This window comes from Anser brachyrhynchus (assembly GCF_964034855.1).
Source record: "Anser brachyrhynchus genome assembly, chromosome: 1".
Lineage (NCBI taxonomy): Eukaryota > Metazoa > Chordata > Aves > Anseriformes > Anatidae > Anser > Anser brachyrhynchus.
In genome coordinates this window covers 212,266,226-212,283,895 of record NC_137694.1, presented here as the reverse complement: position 1 = coordinate 212,283,895, position 17,670 = coordinate 212,266,226, and the positions used below count along the sequence as shown (strand labels likewise).

Sequence of the window (17,670 nt, the reverse complement as noted above, 5' to 3'; positions counted from 1 at the left end):
GAGGATCCTGCGCCCCGGCTCCAGCCCCCCCAGGCTCGGGGAGGGCAAGAGGCAGCGGGGTGGGGACGCGGGGACACCTGCGCCAGGGGAAGCACATCCCAGTGGGTCCCTGGGGGCCAGGCTCTTCCTCGCTCAGGGAAGAGGAAGAGGAGGAGGAGGAGGAGGAGGAGGAGGAGGAGGAGGAGGAGGGGATGCCCTGAGCCCTGGCACTTCCCAGGGAGACAGAGGTTGGAGGTGGCTTCCACAGCTGCATGCTGGCACTCGTCCCTCCCGCCACGGAGGGACAGAGGAGGAGGAAGGTGACCACTGAGCCTCAGGGGACAGCAGAGGCCAGGACACGGCTCGGCGCAGCCCCTCTGCCCGCAAGGAGCCAGGAGCAAAGCCCCCGGCAAAGCACAGAGCGCTCCGAGCCCGGCGCTGACGGCAGCAGGGCTGGGGCTGGGGCTGGGGCTGGGGGGGACCCCGCACACAGGCACGGGGACAAGCGGGAAGGGGGAAACCCCCGGGCCTCTGCCCCCCGCACATCCCAAGGCACGGCCCCATGTCTGGGGCAGGGACCCAAACTCCCAACCCGGGGTAGCCACCTGCTCCAGGCGGAGGAACGACAGGTGTCGAAAAAAGCCCCGAAAAACGCAGTGAGTTTTCTGGCATTTTTTATTAACAACTCCCGCAAGGGCAGTGCTGGCGCGGTGACAGGCCGCAGCGCCGGGCTCCTTCCAGAGCCTGCCAAGCGCCACGCATCCCGCCTCTCCCCCGCGGTCGGCCCAGCGGCCGCGTCCTCCCTGCGGTGCTTGTGGGCGCTGGGGCTGCAGCCCAGCACCCTCAGCGCTGCCCAGCCCGCTCCCACCGCTTGCGGGGTGCTGGGCAGGGTGCTGGGCAGGGTGCTGGGGCTGCCCAACGGGGGCAACACCCGGAAGCAGGCTGCAGAAGCCACCGCTGCGTCCAGACAGCGCAGGGGAGGGAGGAGGAAACGCGACCTGGCCGCGGCACAGGCGGGACGAGGGAGAAAATCCCCGTGCCACATCAGCTCCCAGGACCGCGTGCGTGTGTGTTTGGCACATCGCGGGGCAGTTTCGCCCTATGCAAACCCAGGACTCAGCAGGGCCCGCGGGCAGCCCCCGCAGCGCCAGCCACTTCCCCAATCCCTGCAGCACGAGGAAGACCCCGTGCCAAACCCGCGGGGCCGGGGGAGGCCTCGCTCTGCCAGCGTGACCGCGCGCCGCTGTCACCAGCCCTACCCGCGTCACCGCACACCAGCTCGGGGGCCCTCACCCGCTCCGCATACCGCTACCAACGGGGTGCAGGGGGAGAAGGGCCCCCCCACCCCACATCCCGGCCGGCTGAGGACAGCACCAGCCCTGGTGGGGCACGGGGACGCGCGGGGGGACATAGAAAAGAGGGGAGCGTACAAAAGGGTGAGGCAGGGAGAGGCTGGGGGGGCACCGGCCGAGACCACGCTCAGAGCGAGGTGCAGGAGCGGCTCCTTCCCTCCCCACACACCCGTGGTGGGGAGCTGGTGGGGAAGAGCCCAGCCCACGGCACCTGGGCAGCCGCGTGTCCTTCTGTCCTGCGTGGTGTCCCTCTGTCCTGCGTGGTGTCCCTGCGTCCTGCGCCTCCCCGGGGTGCCAGCCTCCCCACCACGCAGTGCGCGGGCCCAGCCTTCCCCTGCCGCAGAAGCAGGAGGGCGGCTGGCAGGGAGACGAGCCCCGCGCCTCGATGCGCGTCCCTGGCCCTTCCTCGCCCGCAGCACGGATCCGTGCAGAGCCAGCAGAGCCTGGGCTGCTCCCGCTGCCCCGCCACAGCAGCGCGGCAGCGAAGGGAGACGAACGGCCCCGAGCCGAGAGCCGGCAGCACGGCCTCCCTCCTGCAGGAGCAGGCCGCAGCCCCAGGGCTGGGAAATGGGACAAGCTGTCTCTTCGTCTGCGATAGAAAGTTTTAAATATGCTCATTAAAATAATTGCTTTTAAAAAACCGGGCACCCCCGGGGCCCTAGCGGGAGCTGCTCAACTGGGGGTCGCCCTGGGGACGAGTCCTCGGTGCTGCGGTGCTCGGGGGCGGCCGAGATGCGACGGATCCGGCCGGCTGCTGTCCTCTGCCCCCGGCCCGCGGCCTCACGTGGCTCCACGGCTGCCCGCCACTTCCCTTACTCCAGGCCCAGGATGTAGTTGATGCCCTGGACCAGTCCGATGATGACCGGCTGCCAGGCCACCAGGTAGCGCAGCCAGTCCAGCAGCTGCCCATACATGACGTGCGGCCTCTCCCAGCTGCGTGGAACGGAGTTAAAGAGCCTTGGGGAGGCACGAGGGGAGCGCAGCCCGAGCAGGAGCTGCCACACACCGCCAGGAGGGAGGCTCCCGCCTCCCACCCAAGGGAGCAGCAGCAGCAGCTCACCCAAACCCACGCCCTCCCAGCTCCCCCGATGCTCCCGTGGCTCGGTGCCGTGCCCAGCTCCGGGGCAGAAGCCAGGGAACCGGCTCCCCCGTGGAGAAAGGATACGGGTTACTGAACATCCTCTTGAGATCCACCTTCTCTTTGCAGTACGGACACGTCTGCTTCTTCCCGACGATGCACCAGCCGCGGATGCAGAACTCATGAAACCTGGGGGCGGCACGTTAAGGGAACTGCCTGGGGACGGAGCACCACGACCGAGCACGGAGGAAACGGGGCCTCCGTCACGCTTGAAGGAATCACCCCCACATCACACGCAGGGCACAGGAAGCACCCACGCGGTGCGAGGACGGCAGCGTTGCCCAACGCAGAGCTTTCCTAGAAGACCCTTCGCCTCCCAGGAAGGGGCTCGCAGCGCGGGGCCGGAGGAGGCGTCGTGAGGGGTGAGCTGCGGGGAAGCTGCGCCCTGCCGGGGCCTGGCAGCCAGAGGAGGGCAGGAGCCCGCAGCGGGGACACGCGGGGAAACCTCCGGGCACCCACAGCCAGGGGAGCGGCTGCTCTGCAAACGCTGCACACACCAAGCCGCGATGGCTCACCGCTGTCCGTAGCATTCCCCTGCCACCCGACCGCCAGCTGTCCGTTGCGCTGTCACAGCAGCAGAGGTAGCAGGGCCCTGCCCAGCCCAAGCACAACTCCGAGAAGCCGCAGGGAGACGCGACGCGGCTGTAACCGGAGCCGCGTGGCAAGGCGAGGCCGGTTCCCCCGAACAGGGACGCCCGCGCGGACGAGGCTGTCACCGGCCGAGCAGATCCCCCCGGGAGCACCAGCAGGGCCAACAGCAGAGCGCAGCGCAGGAGCCGCTCCCTCGCCAGCCCCCGCAGCAGAAGCCTCTGCCCCGCGTCCTCCTGCGGCCATAAACCCGCCCGCACGGCTACCGCACAGCTGCTGGGGCCGCAGGCATTTCCCAACTGCCTGCAGCGCCCGACGTGAGGCAACAAGCGCCGTGACCTTTGCTCAGGCCGTTTGGAAACCACCTTGCTCTGAGTCAGCGAGGCAGTACCAGAGAACATCCCGGCTCCACCACTGAGTCACAGCTGGAAAAAGCCCCTGACCTGCCCCCGGCCAGGGCTCTGTGAGCTGTCAGGGCTTCCACTTTTGCAACTGACTTCACCTCCATCAGCTGCCAGGGCGCCGGGAGCCCCGCACGCAGCGCTGCTGGAGGAGTTGTGGGGACGGAGGAAGCGGGCAGGATGCTGCTGGAGCTTGGCCAAGCACGGCGCCAGAGCCCTGCCAGCACAAGGCCGGGGGCTGCCGATTTCTCCCAACACGTCCCCTCCAAGGGGGGGCCGGACACGGGGCCAGGGCGACACGCAGCCCGCGGAGCCCTGCCAGAGACGCGTCAGCTCCGTTCGGGGCACAGCGAGGTCCAGCTCCACGCCAGGACTGCTGGAGCTGGGCAGAGGGAGAAGCGGAAGCAAAGCCTGCAACGCGCAAGGAGGCAGCAAGGCAACAACCACAGGGACACGCAGGACACTGCCTCTCCGTGCCAGGTCAGCTACCGCCCCCGTGAGGATCCTTTGCCGCCGCAGCAGAACCGCCCGGCGTCCCGCACGCGCGCCCCTTGGTGCCGGGCAGGGGCTGGGACGAGCGGTGGCAGGAAGCCGGCTCCGGAGCAGAAGGATACACGTGATTGCAGGAGAGGCGATACGTGTTCTCGATGATCCCCTCCTCGTTGACATCCACGAAGATCTGCTGGCCGCAGACGGCGCAGACGCTGTCGGAGAGGTGCTTGGTGGGCATCCCCGAGGCGCTGTAGAACTGAGCGAGGGCAGAGGGAGAGCTGGTCACGGGGGGGGGCACGCGTCCCACACCCCCTTGGCACAGCTAAGCTTTAGGGAGGGCTGGGCCAGCGCTCCAGGCATCCAGCCTCAGCCTTTTGGGCTTAAAAACCTTGTTACAGGTCCAGCTGTGGGAAAGAACTGCAACAGGACACGGCGCTGCTCAGTCGCTGCGCAGCCCTTCCTGCCCCAGCCCCCTGCAGCCCCCCACTCGCCTGCGGCCACGTCTCTGCAAACCCCCCGTGCTGGGGGAATCCCCCCACGCTGCAGGTCGTGGGTTTGACCCGAGACAGCTGAACAGAGCCCAGCTGGCCCTCGCGGCTCTCTGGGTGGCAGCGTGCCGCAGCACACCAGGGGACAGCGGCCAGGACTGCGCGGTGGCCGGGCAGGACGAGCTAAAGGCAGGGGTGAGCGCTGGGAGTTCAGGGAAGAGCCAAACGGCTGCAGATCTACCCAGGAGGCTGGGTTACAGCAGAATTCACAGTGAGAGGAAGGGGAAGGTGAGCAGAGCCACGTGGGAACACGATCCACCCCACGGGTGTTGTGGTTCACTTTGTTCTTTGGCACTAGGTGAGCGGGCCGCAGACTTCAGGCCATCACTACGGGCAGGTGGGAACACCCGCTCTGCCCGCAGGGACAGCCCGGGCTGCGGTGGGTACGAGCCACAGAGACGTCTGTGGAGTGAAGCTTTCCCTTGTGGCTACAAAGAAGAGCTGGTGCGCCTGCGACACGGTCCCAGAAACACCAGCACTCCTCGGCAGTGGGAGATTTTAAAGGCTCAGACAAATATTCGTCAGGAGTCTGGAGGGACTAAGCAGATCCTTCCCCTCTTGTGCTCCTGGGGATGGGACAGACTTGGTCCTTGGGGAAGCAGGATCTCTTAGGATCCCAGCGTGACTCATGTCAGAAACCTCCTGACGCAGGCACCTTGGCCGCGGGCCCAGAGAGCGCGCAGCGAGCGAGGCACCTGCCTCAGCGAGCCCTTCCCGGGGCAGAGCTCCCTGCACCTCCCCGTCTCGGGGAGGCAAAAGCTGCAGCTGCAACCAGCCTGCTCCAGGCCCTCCTGCTCACAGGCAGGACTGCGGCCAGGAGGACAGCACAGCCTTAACTCACCCCGATCGTCGAGGCCATGTAATCTGCACACATCTCGGCAAAGTCCCGCTCCAGGACCCCGTAGTAAAGACCGTAGAAGAGGAGGGAGATGCCGAAGTCCATTGCATCTTCTGGTTTGATTCTACAATAGAAGAGTCCAAACGACATCGAGGGCTTTCCTGCAGCCGCAGGGGCGCACGGCCAGCGCGCCAGAGGAGCCCAGCAGTGCTGAGGCACACGTGGCCCCACCGCAGGAGCAGTCACAGGCGGTGAGCACGTGTCACCGCCACCAGTCCCCCGCAGCGGGCGTCTGCGTGCCTCCAGGCACAGTGCCAGCCCCTGCCCTTGGGGCACTTCATCCGCTTCGTCCCCCGCATGCAGAGGGGGCCGTACCCCAGCTCCTATCTGCTGCCCGTCTCCCTCACCTGCCCCTGAAATGAGCAACTGCAGCCATCTCCCCAGCTCTAACACGCACCAGATCGGCCCCAGATAAGCCCCCAGTTAACACCTCCACAGCCCTGCAGGCAGCTGCCAGGCCCGTGCATCGTTCCAGAAGAAATTAACCTCTCCGAAATGGAGGACGGCTCGGGGTAAGGTCCTCTGCTACCACATCGGGGCTGGCTGCTTGCTGCAGGCACCCGGTTATCAGGAACATCCCGCTGCTGCCCCAGGCTGCACACGCACAGAGCCAGGGGAAGCATCCCTGCTGGAAGCAGGGCTCTTGAGCAGCCTCAGCATCACAACCAGGATCCTACCAGCAGGGAGAGGACACCCTAAAAGTCTCTTTGGCCTCCTGCCACATCAGTCAAGACAGCTAAGATGACCGTTTCTCTGGAATCCCAGACAACGCCTCGTTCCCCACGGTCTGTCACATCCCCTGCCCCGGGAACCGGGCCCCGAGGATTCACTCACCTGAATAATAAGTTAAGACCAAAAAGCGTAAACATCACAGCCATGTACCCGACGATTCCAGTGGCATAGCTGATCTTGTATATTAGTAGAAACCATTTATAAACCAGCCTGCAAAAACGCAAAACAAGAATTAGACGGCTTTGTTTCCCCCGAACGGAGCTGCATCGAGCACCTCAAGAGTTTCACTTTTCCATGTCGGATGTTTCAACCACCCACACCCGTGGGCAAACAGAGGCTTAGAGCTCCAACTCAGGCTACAGATCTGCTGCTGCCATGGCAGCTCGCGGTCTTGACCTCCAAACGAGAAACCTCAGGATCCCCGATGGCCTCAAGCAAGTGAGTGTCACAGCAGGAGTGCGCTCGGTGAGACTGCCAGTGCCCCTGGAGCGTCGCGGGGGCCGCCTTCCCACCGCCCGCTCCGACGAGACACGGATCTGGCTTATGGGGGATGGCAGCTCCACGGAGAGCTTCCAGCAGGGTAACTCACGCCGTGAGTAAAAGCCCCTGAGGTGCTGCTGAACAGGGCGCACTGCAGAGTTTGAGGCCGTGGTTTGTGGAGCGAAACGTGGAAGGACTCTGTAACGCTTCCCTCAGGCTGAGGACGTTTCCCAGAAATGCTCGTACGAACCTGGGCGTCGTCTGTACCAGAGGTTTTCGGGTTGCCCTGAAGGTGACGAAAGCTGTGACGGCTGAGAAGAGCACCCAGATGACCAAGAAGCGCCACCAGTACAGCTTCACCGTGAAGTACAGGGGCACCACCCACATCTGGAACAGGGTCACCATCTGCGAGAACGGAGGAAAGGCACGTTACGCTGGCTCGCTGCTCACCAGGCATCGGAAGCACCACCCCCGTGGTTCTGGCAGCCTCACTCTTGCTGGCATCAAAGGGCACTGAAGAGTGACAGGGAGCGCAGGAATTTTGGCTGGTGGCCGCCAGCACCCAGGGAACAGGCTCAGAGCCTGACGGAAGGGAGCCAGCAGCAACAGCCGGCTGGCAGTAAGGTACCTGTGACAGCACAGGGCTAGAGCTGGAGGAAGAACACGGAAGGAGCACCGCTAAGGAAAGAGGCACAGGGAGCTGATCTGCCTGACCAGATCTTGTCGGAGGGCTACACGAACCTTTGCCTCTTCAGGCTTCCCAGCATTTTAACCGCAGCCCCCTTAGGCAAGTATTAAACAAGGAGACTGGCACAGCACCGAGTTTCGGGCTTGCCTCTGCCCCACCAAATACTCCCAAACCAGACCCGCTGCTGTGCAGCTGGGCTCCTGGGGGATTTGGGGAGGGAACAGGCAAACAGGTCTGGTTTCGGTTTCACAGAGGATTACAAGTATTGCCTGGAAACGTTCATTACGGTAAGAAAATCAGGTGAGGTTCGTTTCCCGGTCCAGCCCCGGAGCCTTTCTGGCAAGCTGACACGGGGCAACGGCATCGGAAACGGCAGGGCTGCTCAGCAGACAGCGCTGCCTGCCAAGCCCAGGAGCAGCCCAGGAGCTTCAAACCCGGGGTGCCCTCAGCAAGCAGGCTGTGCCTCTCGTGGGGAAGCCTCGACAAAACGCAGCTCCTGCCTGCGCTGCTGTTAAGACAGGATGTGAGGTCTGCTAGCTCCTTTACCCGGTATCACCGTGCCGTGTCACTGACGGCACTCACAACAGCGGCTTCAGGCCTCCAGCTGCATTCACCCCCATCCCCCAGCTGGAATCCCTGTGTGCTGCTGGGAAGACGAGGGCATTGCACCACCAGACCACAGGAGGAAAGCACGGACGCGCTTCCCATTGGCTGAAGGACGGAGATAAAAAGGGTATTTCGGAGACGCTTACATTGTAGGAGCGGGGGTGCCTCTGTTTCCACTGAACCAGCAGGAGCTGCGCCACCACCAGCGTGGCGATCAGGATGAGGACCATTTCGGCATGCATAGCCTCGTGCCCGCGGTGCTTGGCATGCATCCGCGCGTGTTCCACCCTGCAACAAGAGCGAGAAGGCAACTGAGGGGCACGCAGGCGCGGGCCACGTGTGGCACGGCACGGCAGGGCTGACAAGCGCCTGGTGCGGGAGAGCCAGGAGGACCGCACTGGAGGGCAGTGTTAAGGAACGCAGGGGGACGGGTGCTGCGTTGCCATCCCGGGGAGAAAGAGAAAGATGTCCCTAAAACCAGCTCATTTACACCACGACAGCCCAGAGGGGCACCCAGCTCACCCTGGTGTGAACGAGGCTGTGTGTGTGTGTGTGTGTGTGTGTGGCACAACCCACCCCATGCAGCAGCAGCAGCGTGCGCGCTGTCACTGTGACGGAGCCAAAACCTCCCTCGGTCCTGCTCAAACCCCAGCCCGTGGCTTCCTCCCTCTGCCCCGGGCGATCCCAGCTCTCGTTGCATCCCAGCAGAGCGCCTGCCGCAGCCCGGCACTCTGCTGACCCCTGCGGTTCCTTTGCTTTCAGCGCTGCTGTCTGGCTGCGAGGCACAACTACGTCCTCACAGCGTGGTCTCAGGCTGAAAGTTAAGCTCGAGTGAGAAAGCTAACCAAGTCTTAAGTCTCACAAGCTGAAAGTTAAGCCGAAGCTTAAAGCTGAAAGTTAAGTCCAAGTTAGAAAAAAAAATCCAAACTTATATAAAAGTTAGAAAAAAAATCCAAACCCAACAAATACGGCAAATTCTCTGATCTTAAGAAGTCTTCGGTAAACCTGATGCTGAGGGAAGACCGGTCTTGTGGGCTCTGCAGCACAAGGCTGACCGAAATGGGTTCGGCCACAAGAAAAGGCAGAAGAATAGCTAGCAACCGGTTTGGGGGACGGCCATCGGTACCGCCTTTAAAGCAGGTTCTTACTCCCCCCTAGCAAAACGCGCTGCCCCCGCGGGGAAGGCTGGCCACGGCTCTGAAGCCGGTGACCGGGGGCTCTGCTGCTGACAGCTCCAGGCAGGAGCAGCAGCTCTCGGCAGCAGCACTCGGCACAGGCCCTCCTTACAACACCAACTCACCTCCATCTCTCTTCTGGGGACAAGTGCGACAGGTCAACCTAAGGAGACAAAAAAAAAAGGTAAAGAAGATCAGCTGCTGAAGTCCGGGAGCAGCAACCCCAGCCTCGAACCCCCCCTGCCTCATTCCCCCCAGCAGCAGAGCTGCAGCTTCGTGCCCGCTACGGCACGGCCCGTCCTCGAGCCCCCAGGGGTGTTTCCAAACGACCAGACCTTTACGAGGGAAAGCCCAGCAGCGAGAGGCGGCCGTAAGCCGCCAACCCTCGGGGCGACCACCGAGGCAGCGCAGGAATCACCGAATTGCAGGGATTGGAAGGGACCTCAGGAGATCATCGGGTCCAACCCCCCTGCCAAAGCAGGTTCCCTAGAGCAGGCTGCCCAGACAGGCGTCCATGTGGGCCTTGAATATCTGCAGAGAAGGAGACTCCACAACCTCCCTGGGCAGCCTGTCCCAGCGCTCCGTCACCCTCACCGGGAAGAAGTTCTTTCGCATGCTGGTGCGGAACTTCCCGGGCTCCATTTTGTGGCCACTGCCCCTTGTCCCGTCCCATTCACGGCCCGCCCGGGAGCCTCTGGGCACAGAGGGAAAACCCCAGCACGTGCCAGGACCGAAGGGGGACGGGGGCCCAAAGCCCCAGCAGCCGGCACCGCCTGCGGCAAAGCCACTGCCAGGCTTTTTTGGAAGCAGCCGGGGGAAAAGAAAGGCTTAGCTTCGCTGCCGCTGCTGAAAGCTCCTCCCGAGCGCCGCAGGCAGCTTTTGCCTTATCAGACAGGAGAGGCTCGGCACCACCAGCCTGAGGCGGGCGGCGCCGTCACCGGGGACGGGAGCCGAAGGGCTGGCACAGCCTGGAACCGCGGGGCTGGACGCAGGGTGCTGGCGGCAGCCGTGCCCCGGGGCCAGGAGCAAGGAGACGAAGCGACGCGGAGCCCCCCGAGGCGCGTGCCCTGCACGAGGCTCCCGGCTGCAGCGCCCACACCTCGCCCAGGGACGGAGGCTCCCGCGTTTCCCCCAGCGAGAGGCACGACCACGCCGCTGCGGAAGGCGGGGGGCCCCTTGGCTCTCCCCCCGGGGCTGCAGATCTCCACCCGGAGAGCTCGGAGGCATCGGGCCTCCGGGGAGGCTTCCTGGCTGCACAGCACGCGTCCTAGCCTTAACGCGAGCGCGGAGCAAACAGAAACCCACAGCTCCGACTTCACCCCGCCGGCCCCGGCGGAGGCGTGCTGCTTGGCTGGCGGCTGCTGCCCCGCTCCCCCCCCGCGGCACCCTCATTGCACCCCGGGGAGAGGGAGGCAGGAAAAGCACGGCCCCAGCGGTGCGGCCGCGGTTCGCCCCCGAGCCAACACCTGCAGGAGGTGCGGCCCCCGAGGGCGCTGAGGGGCTCGGGCAGGTGAGAAATTTGGATCCGCAGGAAGCCCGACTCGAGCTCCCCGGCCTGCGGTGGTGACGTGGCGCCGGCCGGGAGCAGCGTGGCAGCGCAGCGGCTCCCAAAGCGGCCGCCGCAAACCAGCAGCTTCGGTCACTGCCCGTCCTTTAACGCCCCGGGAGGGGACAGGGCAAGGCGGGAGGGGAACGCAGGGACAGAAGCCGAGACCGAACACCAGGACCCCCGAATCTTCCTGCAGCCCCCTGGCTCAGCGCCACCCTGCATCACTCTCAGACCACGCTGGGGCTTTGGTTCTTGCGGAATAGGGGCGATTTGGGAACTTCTTAAAACCAAAACCTGCAACAGCAGCGAGCTGCAGTCTGGGCACGGGGAGCGGCTCGGCCCGGGCGCTGCCTCCCGGAGCAGCGTCGGCCCGGTGCTGCCGCGCATACGCCGAATTATTTGTCCCTGCGGGAACCGAGGGGCCTCAGGCCGCTGCCCTGCCCCGCAGCATCCGCTCTGACCACGGAAACCCAGGCTCGGCTCCAGCCCTGTGCAGCACCGGCAAATCCAGCTGCGAGAGGCGGCCGCGCCTGCTGCCGCCCTTACACGCGCCCGCCGCCTCCGGCCTGTGCGCGGCTCCTTTCAGCGCCCGGACCCCGTCGCGTCCCCTTCAGCACCGAGAGGACCAAAGCGGCCGACGAGCTGCTCCGGGTCCCCAGCACCGGCCCCTCGGGTGGGCGACGTCCGCAGGTCCCGCGGGAGCGGCCAGCCCGAGCTCCTCCCGCTGCTTTGAGAAAGGTGGGGGCTGACGCGTTCCGCTTACAGCCAGGACGTGTCCCGATGCGTCCCTCCGTCCGCCCCGCGATCCCCGAAGCTCTCCGGGTGGCGGCTGGAAGGAACCTGGCGCTGATGCCCTCAAGCGCAGCAGCACGGCCCTGGGAAGAGCCCCACGCCGTTCCAAGCTTCCAGCGGGGGCTAACTGCCCCCCAAAACCACCACGAGACCGGGAGGGCTAACGGCACGCCGAGAACGGCACAGCCTTCAACCCAAAAGGTCCCCAAAAGGACCCCCCAAAACCAGCCCCTGCGTCTGAGAGCGGTGTCCAAACACTCCCTGAGCTTCTGCGGCTCGGCGCCGCGGGACCTCGAGGTGCGCTTGGACAACGGACGGGGCAGGCGCTGCCGTCATGGCCCCGGCTCGCCCCGGCACCCCGGGCTCAGCACCACCCGCGGACGTGGACTTTGCGGGCGGGAGCAAAGGGACGGGCGCAGCCCTCGGCGTGCCTCCCTGCGGGCGCCTCCTTATCGGCCGCCTGCGCCCCGCGGCGCCTCCGGCAGAACCCGGCACCGTCCCCCGGCGCTCTCTGCCCTCCGCGCTGCCTCCCCGAGCCCTTCCTGCCAGGCCAAAATCCAGGAGCCCCGCTTCTGAGGACCGCAGCCCCCGGCAGACCTCCCCTTTGCGCGGGCAGCCCCCAGCCCCCAGCAGCTCACCGAGGCTCTGGGAGCGCCCGGCCCCACTGTACGAGCACGGCCGAGAGCCACCGGCGAGCGCCTGGAAAACGCAGCGGGCAGCGCCGCAGAGGGGCCGCCGCACGCTGCGAGGGCGCCGAATTTGAGGCTGGGTCCCCCTTGGGCAGCAGCACAGGCCGGGCGCCGGGCTCCTGGTGCTCCACGCCTGCCTGCCCCCCCCTTGCCAGGCACAAGAGCTTCACGGCGAAGCGAGGCGGGCAGCCAGCACGGGCAGAGCCGGGGCTCGGGGCGCGCCGGGGAGCGAGGCCGGGGCAGGGACACCCCCCTGCGGGCTGTGCGGGAACCCCCCCGGCTGCGGGCACCTCGCTCCCGGCTGCCCCCCAACGGCTCCCCGCGCGCTGCCGCGCTGCTGGGGGACGGGGGGGGGGGTCTGTGAGTGTCGGGGGGGGCAGTGAGCCCCCCCCAACTCCCCGCCCAGCTGGCGCCGCACGAGCAGAGCCCGGTGCCACGGGGCCAGCAAGAGGGGAGCCTCAGCACGGCGCTGAGCCCCCCTGAGCCCCCCCAAACCCCACCACAGACCCCCCTCAGCCCCCAACCCCCCCCAAAATCCCCCCACAGCCCCCCCAAAGCCCCCCCACTGCCTCCTCAGCCCCCAAACCCCCCCAAAGCCCTCCCACAGCCCCCCCAAAGCCTCTCCAAAGACCCCCCAAGCCCCTAAAGCCCCCCCACAGCCCCCCAAGCCCCCACAGCCCGCCTACAGCGCCCCAAACCCCCCCCAAAGCCCCCCAAAGCCCCCCCAAAGCCCCGAAGCCCCCCAAACTCCCCCCCCAGCCCCCCCCAGCCCCCCCAACCCCCCCCCGCCCCCAGCCCAGGCTGCCCCCAGCCCCCCCCCAGCCTGGCCTTGGGCACTGCCAGGGCTGGGGCGCCCCCAGCCCCTCCGGGCAGCCCGGGCCAGGCCCCCAGCGGGAAGGATTTCCCCCCCAACGCCCCCCCCGTGCCCCCCCCCCCACCTCCTCCCCGTCGCGCTCGCCGGGGCCGCCGACCTCCACCTCCAGCACCGCCGCCATCTTGCCCCCCCCCACCCCTGCTCCTGTAGGCTCCCCCCTCCCCTCCGCCGGCAGCCAGCTCCTTCCGCCGCCGCCCAGCCAACCAGCGGCCGCGCCGCCGCCCCCTCGGCCAATCGCCACGCGCGGCGCTGCCCCCGCGGCCAGTCAGGAGGAGGAAGGGGCGGGCTGTCCGCTAAGGGACCGTCGCACATTTCCGATCCCGCGCAGCGCGCGGCCAATCCCGCGCCTCCCTCCCGCCTCCGTACGGGGGCGGCTCACGGCAGACGCTCCCTTAGCGCCCGGCGCGGTGACGCGGCGCCGCCTCAGGACTACGAGTCCCGTCAGCCACCGCGGCGGGGCGGGAGGGGGGCAGAGGGGCGGGGCCAAGGGGGGAGGGGGCGGGGCCACGCGGTTTGGGCGGGAGAATTCGGGCGGCGTCGGCGGCGGGGCCGGTGCGGGGCGGGGGGGGGCAGAACGGGGGGGGCAGTTCTGGGATGGGGCAGCTGGGGGGGGCACCGAGGGCTGGGGGGGGCGAAGGGTGTGGGGGGGTGTCAGGGGTTGGGGGGGCACAAGGGGGCAGGACGAGGGGGGTGGCTCTGGGATGGGGAAATGGGGCTGGGGGCAGAGTGGGGGGGCTGGGGGGGGCAAGTGGGGGGGGGGGCAGAACCGGGGGGAGGCTCTGGGATGGGGAAATAGGGCTGGGGGCGGAGTGGGGGGGCTGGGGGGGTACCCAGGGCTGGGGGGGCACGGGGGGGGACAGACCTGGGGGGGGAGGCAGCTCTGGGATGGGGAAATGGGGCTGGGGGGGGGCAGAACGGGGGGTGGCTCCAGGTTGGGGCAATGGGGCTGGGGGCGGCTCAGAGGGGCTGGGGGTGAAGGGGGGGGCGGCTTGGGATGGGGCAATGGGGCTGGGGGCAGGATGGGGTCCGTGCGCGCCCCCCCCAGCGCCTGCCCCCCCCCCCAGGTGCGGGTGTCGGAGCCGCCCGCAGGCGCTCGCCATGGCCCCGGTGCGCATCAGCTTCGTGGTGTCCTTCTCCTCGCAGGTCCCGGCGGGGGGGGCTCGGGGCTGCCCCCGCGGCCCCGTGGGGACGTGAAGCAGCGAGAACGGGGCGGGTGCATGCCGGGGGGGGGGGGCTGACGGTGCCGCGGTGCCCTCCGCAGGACCCCCGGTACCCGGTGGAGAACCTGCTGCGTGGTGACGGCCGGCGGCCGTGGCTCAGCTGCCCCCAGGACCGCAGCCGGCAGCTGAGAGCGGAGCTGCAGCTGGAGAGAGCCAGCGCCATCGGCTACGTGGACGTCGGTAAGGGCGGGGGGCTCGGCCCCTGGCCCCCCCCCCCCCCCCACCCCCCAGCAGGGTCCCTGCACCTCCCCGCGGCTCGGAGCGGCTCCTGCTGGGCTGCGCGCGAGCCCCGGGCAGGAGCAGCGCGGGTGCCCCGCGAGCCCTGAGCCTCCCCCGTTCCCCCCCCCCCCCCAAAAAAAAAATGCAGGTAACTGCGGCTGCGCCTTCGTGCAGGTGGAGGTGGGGCGCTCCTCGTGGCCCCTCGGCCAGCCCTACGTCCCCCTGGTGCCCAGCGTCACGCTGATGACGCCGGCCGAGTCGAGGACGGGCGAGAACCGCTGCGGGGTCCGGATGTTCAAAGAAGGTGAGGGGCGGCCCGTCAAAAAAAAGGAAAAAAACAAAACAAGGGGCGGAGGGGTTGGGGCCGCCCCTGAAGCCCCCATCCCCCCCATACCCCCCGCAGCAGATTTCCTGGCGCTGGCAGTGGGGCAGAAGTGGGACCGCCTGCGGCTCACCTGCAGCCAGCCCTTCTGCAGGCGCGGGCAGTTCGGGCTCTCCTTCCTCCGCCTGCGCACCCCGACCGACCCCGAGCCGGACCCGCGCCCGGCACCGGTAGGTGCTGTCGGGGGACCCACGTCAGGGTGGGGGGGTGCCGGGGCTTCTCCTTGTGGTCTGGGGTGGGCGCGAGGCTCTCGGCATCCCCCCGGCGTCGCCTTGTCCTGCAGGAGGGCGCCGAGCTCGCCGACAGCCCCTGGCGCTGCAGCCCTGCCTTCTGCAGGACTCTGTCCCCAGAGCCACGCTCGTGAGTAGCCCGGGCTGGGGTCGCGGAGCAGGGGGCTGGGGTGGGCACGGGGCCTGGGCTGGAGTGGGCACGGAGCCTGGGCTGTGCTGCCTGGGGCTCGGTGAGCCTGGGGGTCTGCTCCACTGGGTGACGCTGGTCCCTAGGGCAGCCAAGAGCCCAAGGACCCCGCAGGGAGCAGGGGAGGGACCCGGCCCCCTGTCCCCAGGGATATTCTGTGATTCTGCGGCCCACCTGGGTCAGCTCGGAGCCCTCCCGCGTCCCTCCTCTCCCTGCGGGGCCAGGCCTGGAGCCCCCCGGGAGACGTCTCCCAGCCGCGGTGCCTGGCGCCCTGAGCACCCCCCCGGCTGGGGAGCGCGGGGGCTGAGCGGTGGCTGTCCGTGCCCAGGAGCTCGAGGGAGGAGGAGGAGCTCAGGAGCCGCCTGCAGCAGCTGGAGCCGGGCACCGCGTCCCACGCCTGGAGCCCGGCCTGCCTCAGCCGCCCGGCCAGGATGGTGCTGTCGGCGGCGCGGAGCCGGGCCATGAAGCCCCGAGCCAGCACCGGAGCCCCGGGGAGCGGCCCCGAGCTGCCGGCTGAGGACCGGGGAGGCCCCGCAGCACCGGGTGAGCAGGGACATCAGCACAGGCAGCACGCGCCCCCAAAACTGCCCCGGGGGACCCCGTCCTGCCCGTGGCCGGAGGGATCCCATGCCGGGATCCGCGGCTCCGGGGTGATCCCATGCCCTGGGGGGGGCATCCCGCGGTTTGCCTTGGCGGGGGGAGGACGCGCCACCCTCCTTGCTGGGCCGAGAGAAGCGTGGCCGTGAGTCCCACTGCTCACGGGAGTCCCGCGAGCCCTGTGCCGGGCAGGATTTCCCATCCGGGTGACCCCACGCTGCCCCACGGCAGGGCTGGCGCTCAGAGCCCTGGCTCCTCGGACCCTCAGGGGCGTTAAATCCCCTGCGATGCCCAGCCCCTCTGCCCACACTCCTGCAGGGACCAACAACCAGGTTCCTACGCTCCTGGGGGCCAGCAGAGCCTGGCACACGGCTGCGCTGTGCCCCTGGCTGGTCCGTGTCACGCCGGTGTTCACCTACCCGCGGGTGCTGTGCTTGTGGCCCCTGGCGCTGCGGCGGGAGGAAGGCTCACCGGCTGTTGCTCTCCAGGGTCCACACAGGACGCCCCTGCACCCCCAAAGAGGGTCCGCAGGCAGCCGGACAGCAGGCAGAGGGCTCACGGCCCCGCAGGCAGGTAATTAACCCCCCACATCACCGTGTTTCTCCTGCCCAAGCCCGGTGATTTTGCTGCTCTGAGCCTCCAAGCCGGCTCCTTCCCCGCACCCGGGGGTCGGCCGTGCGTGGTGCCTTGCCGGATCCAGCAGCTCCCCCCCGGTTTCTGGCTGATCCTTCACACTTCAGGGGGGGGCACAGCGCACAGCACAGCGAGCCCTAAGCTTGCAGCACCTCCGCAGGGCTCTGCCAGCTCCCGGGGGGAAGCCCAGCGCAGGAGGGAGAGCCCGAGCCCGCAGCCACAGCGAGGGACAGGCAAGGGCAGGCGGCGGCGGAGGGGAGGAGGTGGGGCTGTGCCCCATCTGCTCGGGTGAGCGCTCGGCGGAGGTGCCTTCGGCCTCAGCCCGGGGCTCCGTCCCCAGGGGTCGGGGATGCCCTGAGGAGGGGCTCGGCGGAGGTTTGGGGACAGCCCCCTCACCTCCCCTTCCCGCAGGCTGCTTCAGCGTGGCGCTCCTGCCCGCGCACGCCTCCCGCTGCGGCGAGGACGACTCCGACTCCGACATGGAGCACCCGTCCTCCCCCGGCACCCGGGTGCCCTGCCCCATCTGCGAGCTCCGGTTCAGCCCGGCCGAGGTGCAGCGGCACGCCAGCACCTGCGGGGAGTGAGGGCAGGGGCCGCGGGTGCCCCCGACGGCTGCTGTGCAGCAGGCTCGGAGCCCCCCCCGACCCCCACAGACCCCTCGCTGTGCTGGGGGGGACCAGGGGGAGCTGCGGGTAGCGGCGGTCGCGCAGACCGACCCCCTTCGGTGGGCGTCCCACTGCAGACGGAGGGAGGAGAGGAGCTGCTGCAGTGCCCGAGAGGCCGAAGCCACGTTGGTGGGGCTGGTGGGGAGGGCAGGGGGGGCGCATCCTGCCCGCCCCTCGTCTCGCCAGGCACCCCGAGACACCGGAGCAGGGCAGGAGCCGCCGGCCGAGGCACCCCGGCAGCAGGTGGGGAGGTCGCTTCCAGCCTGGCACCAGGGAGAACTGGGGGGGGGGCTCAGCTGTGCAAACGCTGTCACGGGAGGCTCGTGCGTTGAGGTTTAAGGGCAGGCTGCGAGGGGAGCTGTTGGAGAATAAAAAGAGCTAAAAAAACCAAAAACCCCTCTGCGTCTGCTTGGGCACAACAGCGAGGCCCCAGGCGAGCGCTGCCTGGAGGGAATGCAGCACGGCAGGCGGGCACAGGGAGGAGGAGGATTTCACCCATTTTTTCCTGAAAATTGGACCAGTACAACTGTACTGGTCCCAGGACATCTGGATCCAG

The 17,670-nt window shown here is 68.0% G+C and overlaps 2 protein-coding genes across 4 annotated transcripts; one reads left to right on the top strand and one right to left on the bottom strand.

Moving 5' to 3' along the window:
* Positions 1-636: 636 nt before the first annotated feature.
* RNF121 (ring finger protein 121) lies at positions 637-13,157 on the bottom strand. Of its 2 annotated transcripts, none has more exons than XM_080607348.1 (9): positions 13,046-13,157; positions 9,203-9,240; positions 8,049-8,190; positions 6,859-7,013; positions 6,231-6,338; positions 5,340-5,460; positions 4,073-4,206; positions 2,497-2,598; positions 637-2,264 (listed from the first exon to the last, which is right to left on the bottom strand). In XM_080607348.1, the coding sequence occupies exons 1-9, from the start codon at positions 13,100-13,102 to the stop codon at positions 2,144-2,146; spliced, it is 978 nt and encodes a 325-aa protein (XP_080463474.1). In that variant the 5' UTR covers positions 13,103-13,157; the 3' UTR covers positions 637-2,143. The 2 variants fall into 2 exon arrangements, with proteins under 2 accessions (XP_080463474.1, XP_080463475.1); XM_080607349.1 differs by having other exon boundaries at positions 13,079-13,122.
* A 296-nt stretch (positions 13,158-13,453) lies between these two features.
* Positions 13,454-17,508, top strand: XNDC1N (XRCC1 N-terminal domain containing 1, N-terminal like). 2 transcript variants are annotated; one of them, XM_080607318.1, is made up of 10 exons: positions 13,454-13,533; positions 14,046-14,124; positions 14,243-14,381; positions 14,569-14,724; positions 14,827-14,972; positions 15,086-15,162; positions 15,548-15,762; positions 16,305-16,389; positions 16,610-16,737; positions 16,861-17,508. In XM_080607318.1, exons 2-10 carry the CDS (start codon positions 14,080-14,082, stop codon positions 17,031-17,033), a joined length of 1,164 nt encoding a protein of 387 aa, XP_080463444.1. In that variant the 5' UTR covers positions 13,454-13,533; positions 14,046-14,079; the 3' UTR covers positions 17,034-17,508. The 2 variants fall into 2 exon arrangements, with proteins under 2 accessions (XP_080463444.1, XP_080463443.1); XM_080607317.1 differs by having other exon boundaries at positions 14,824-14,972.
* Positions 17,509-17,670: the final 162 nt, after the last annotated feature.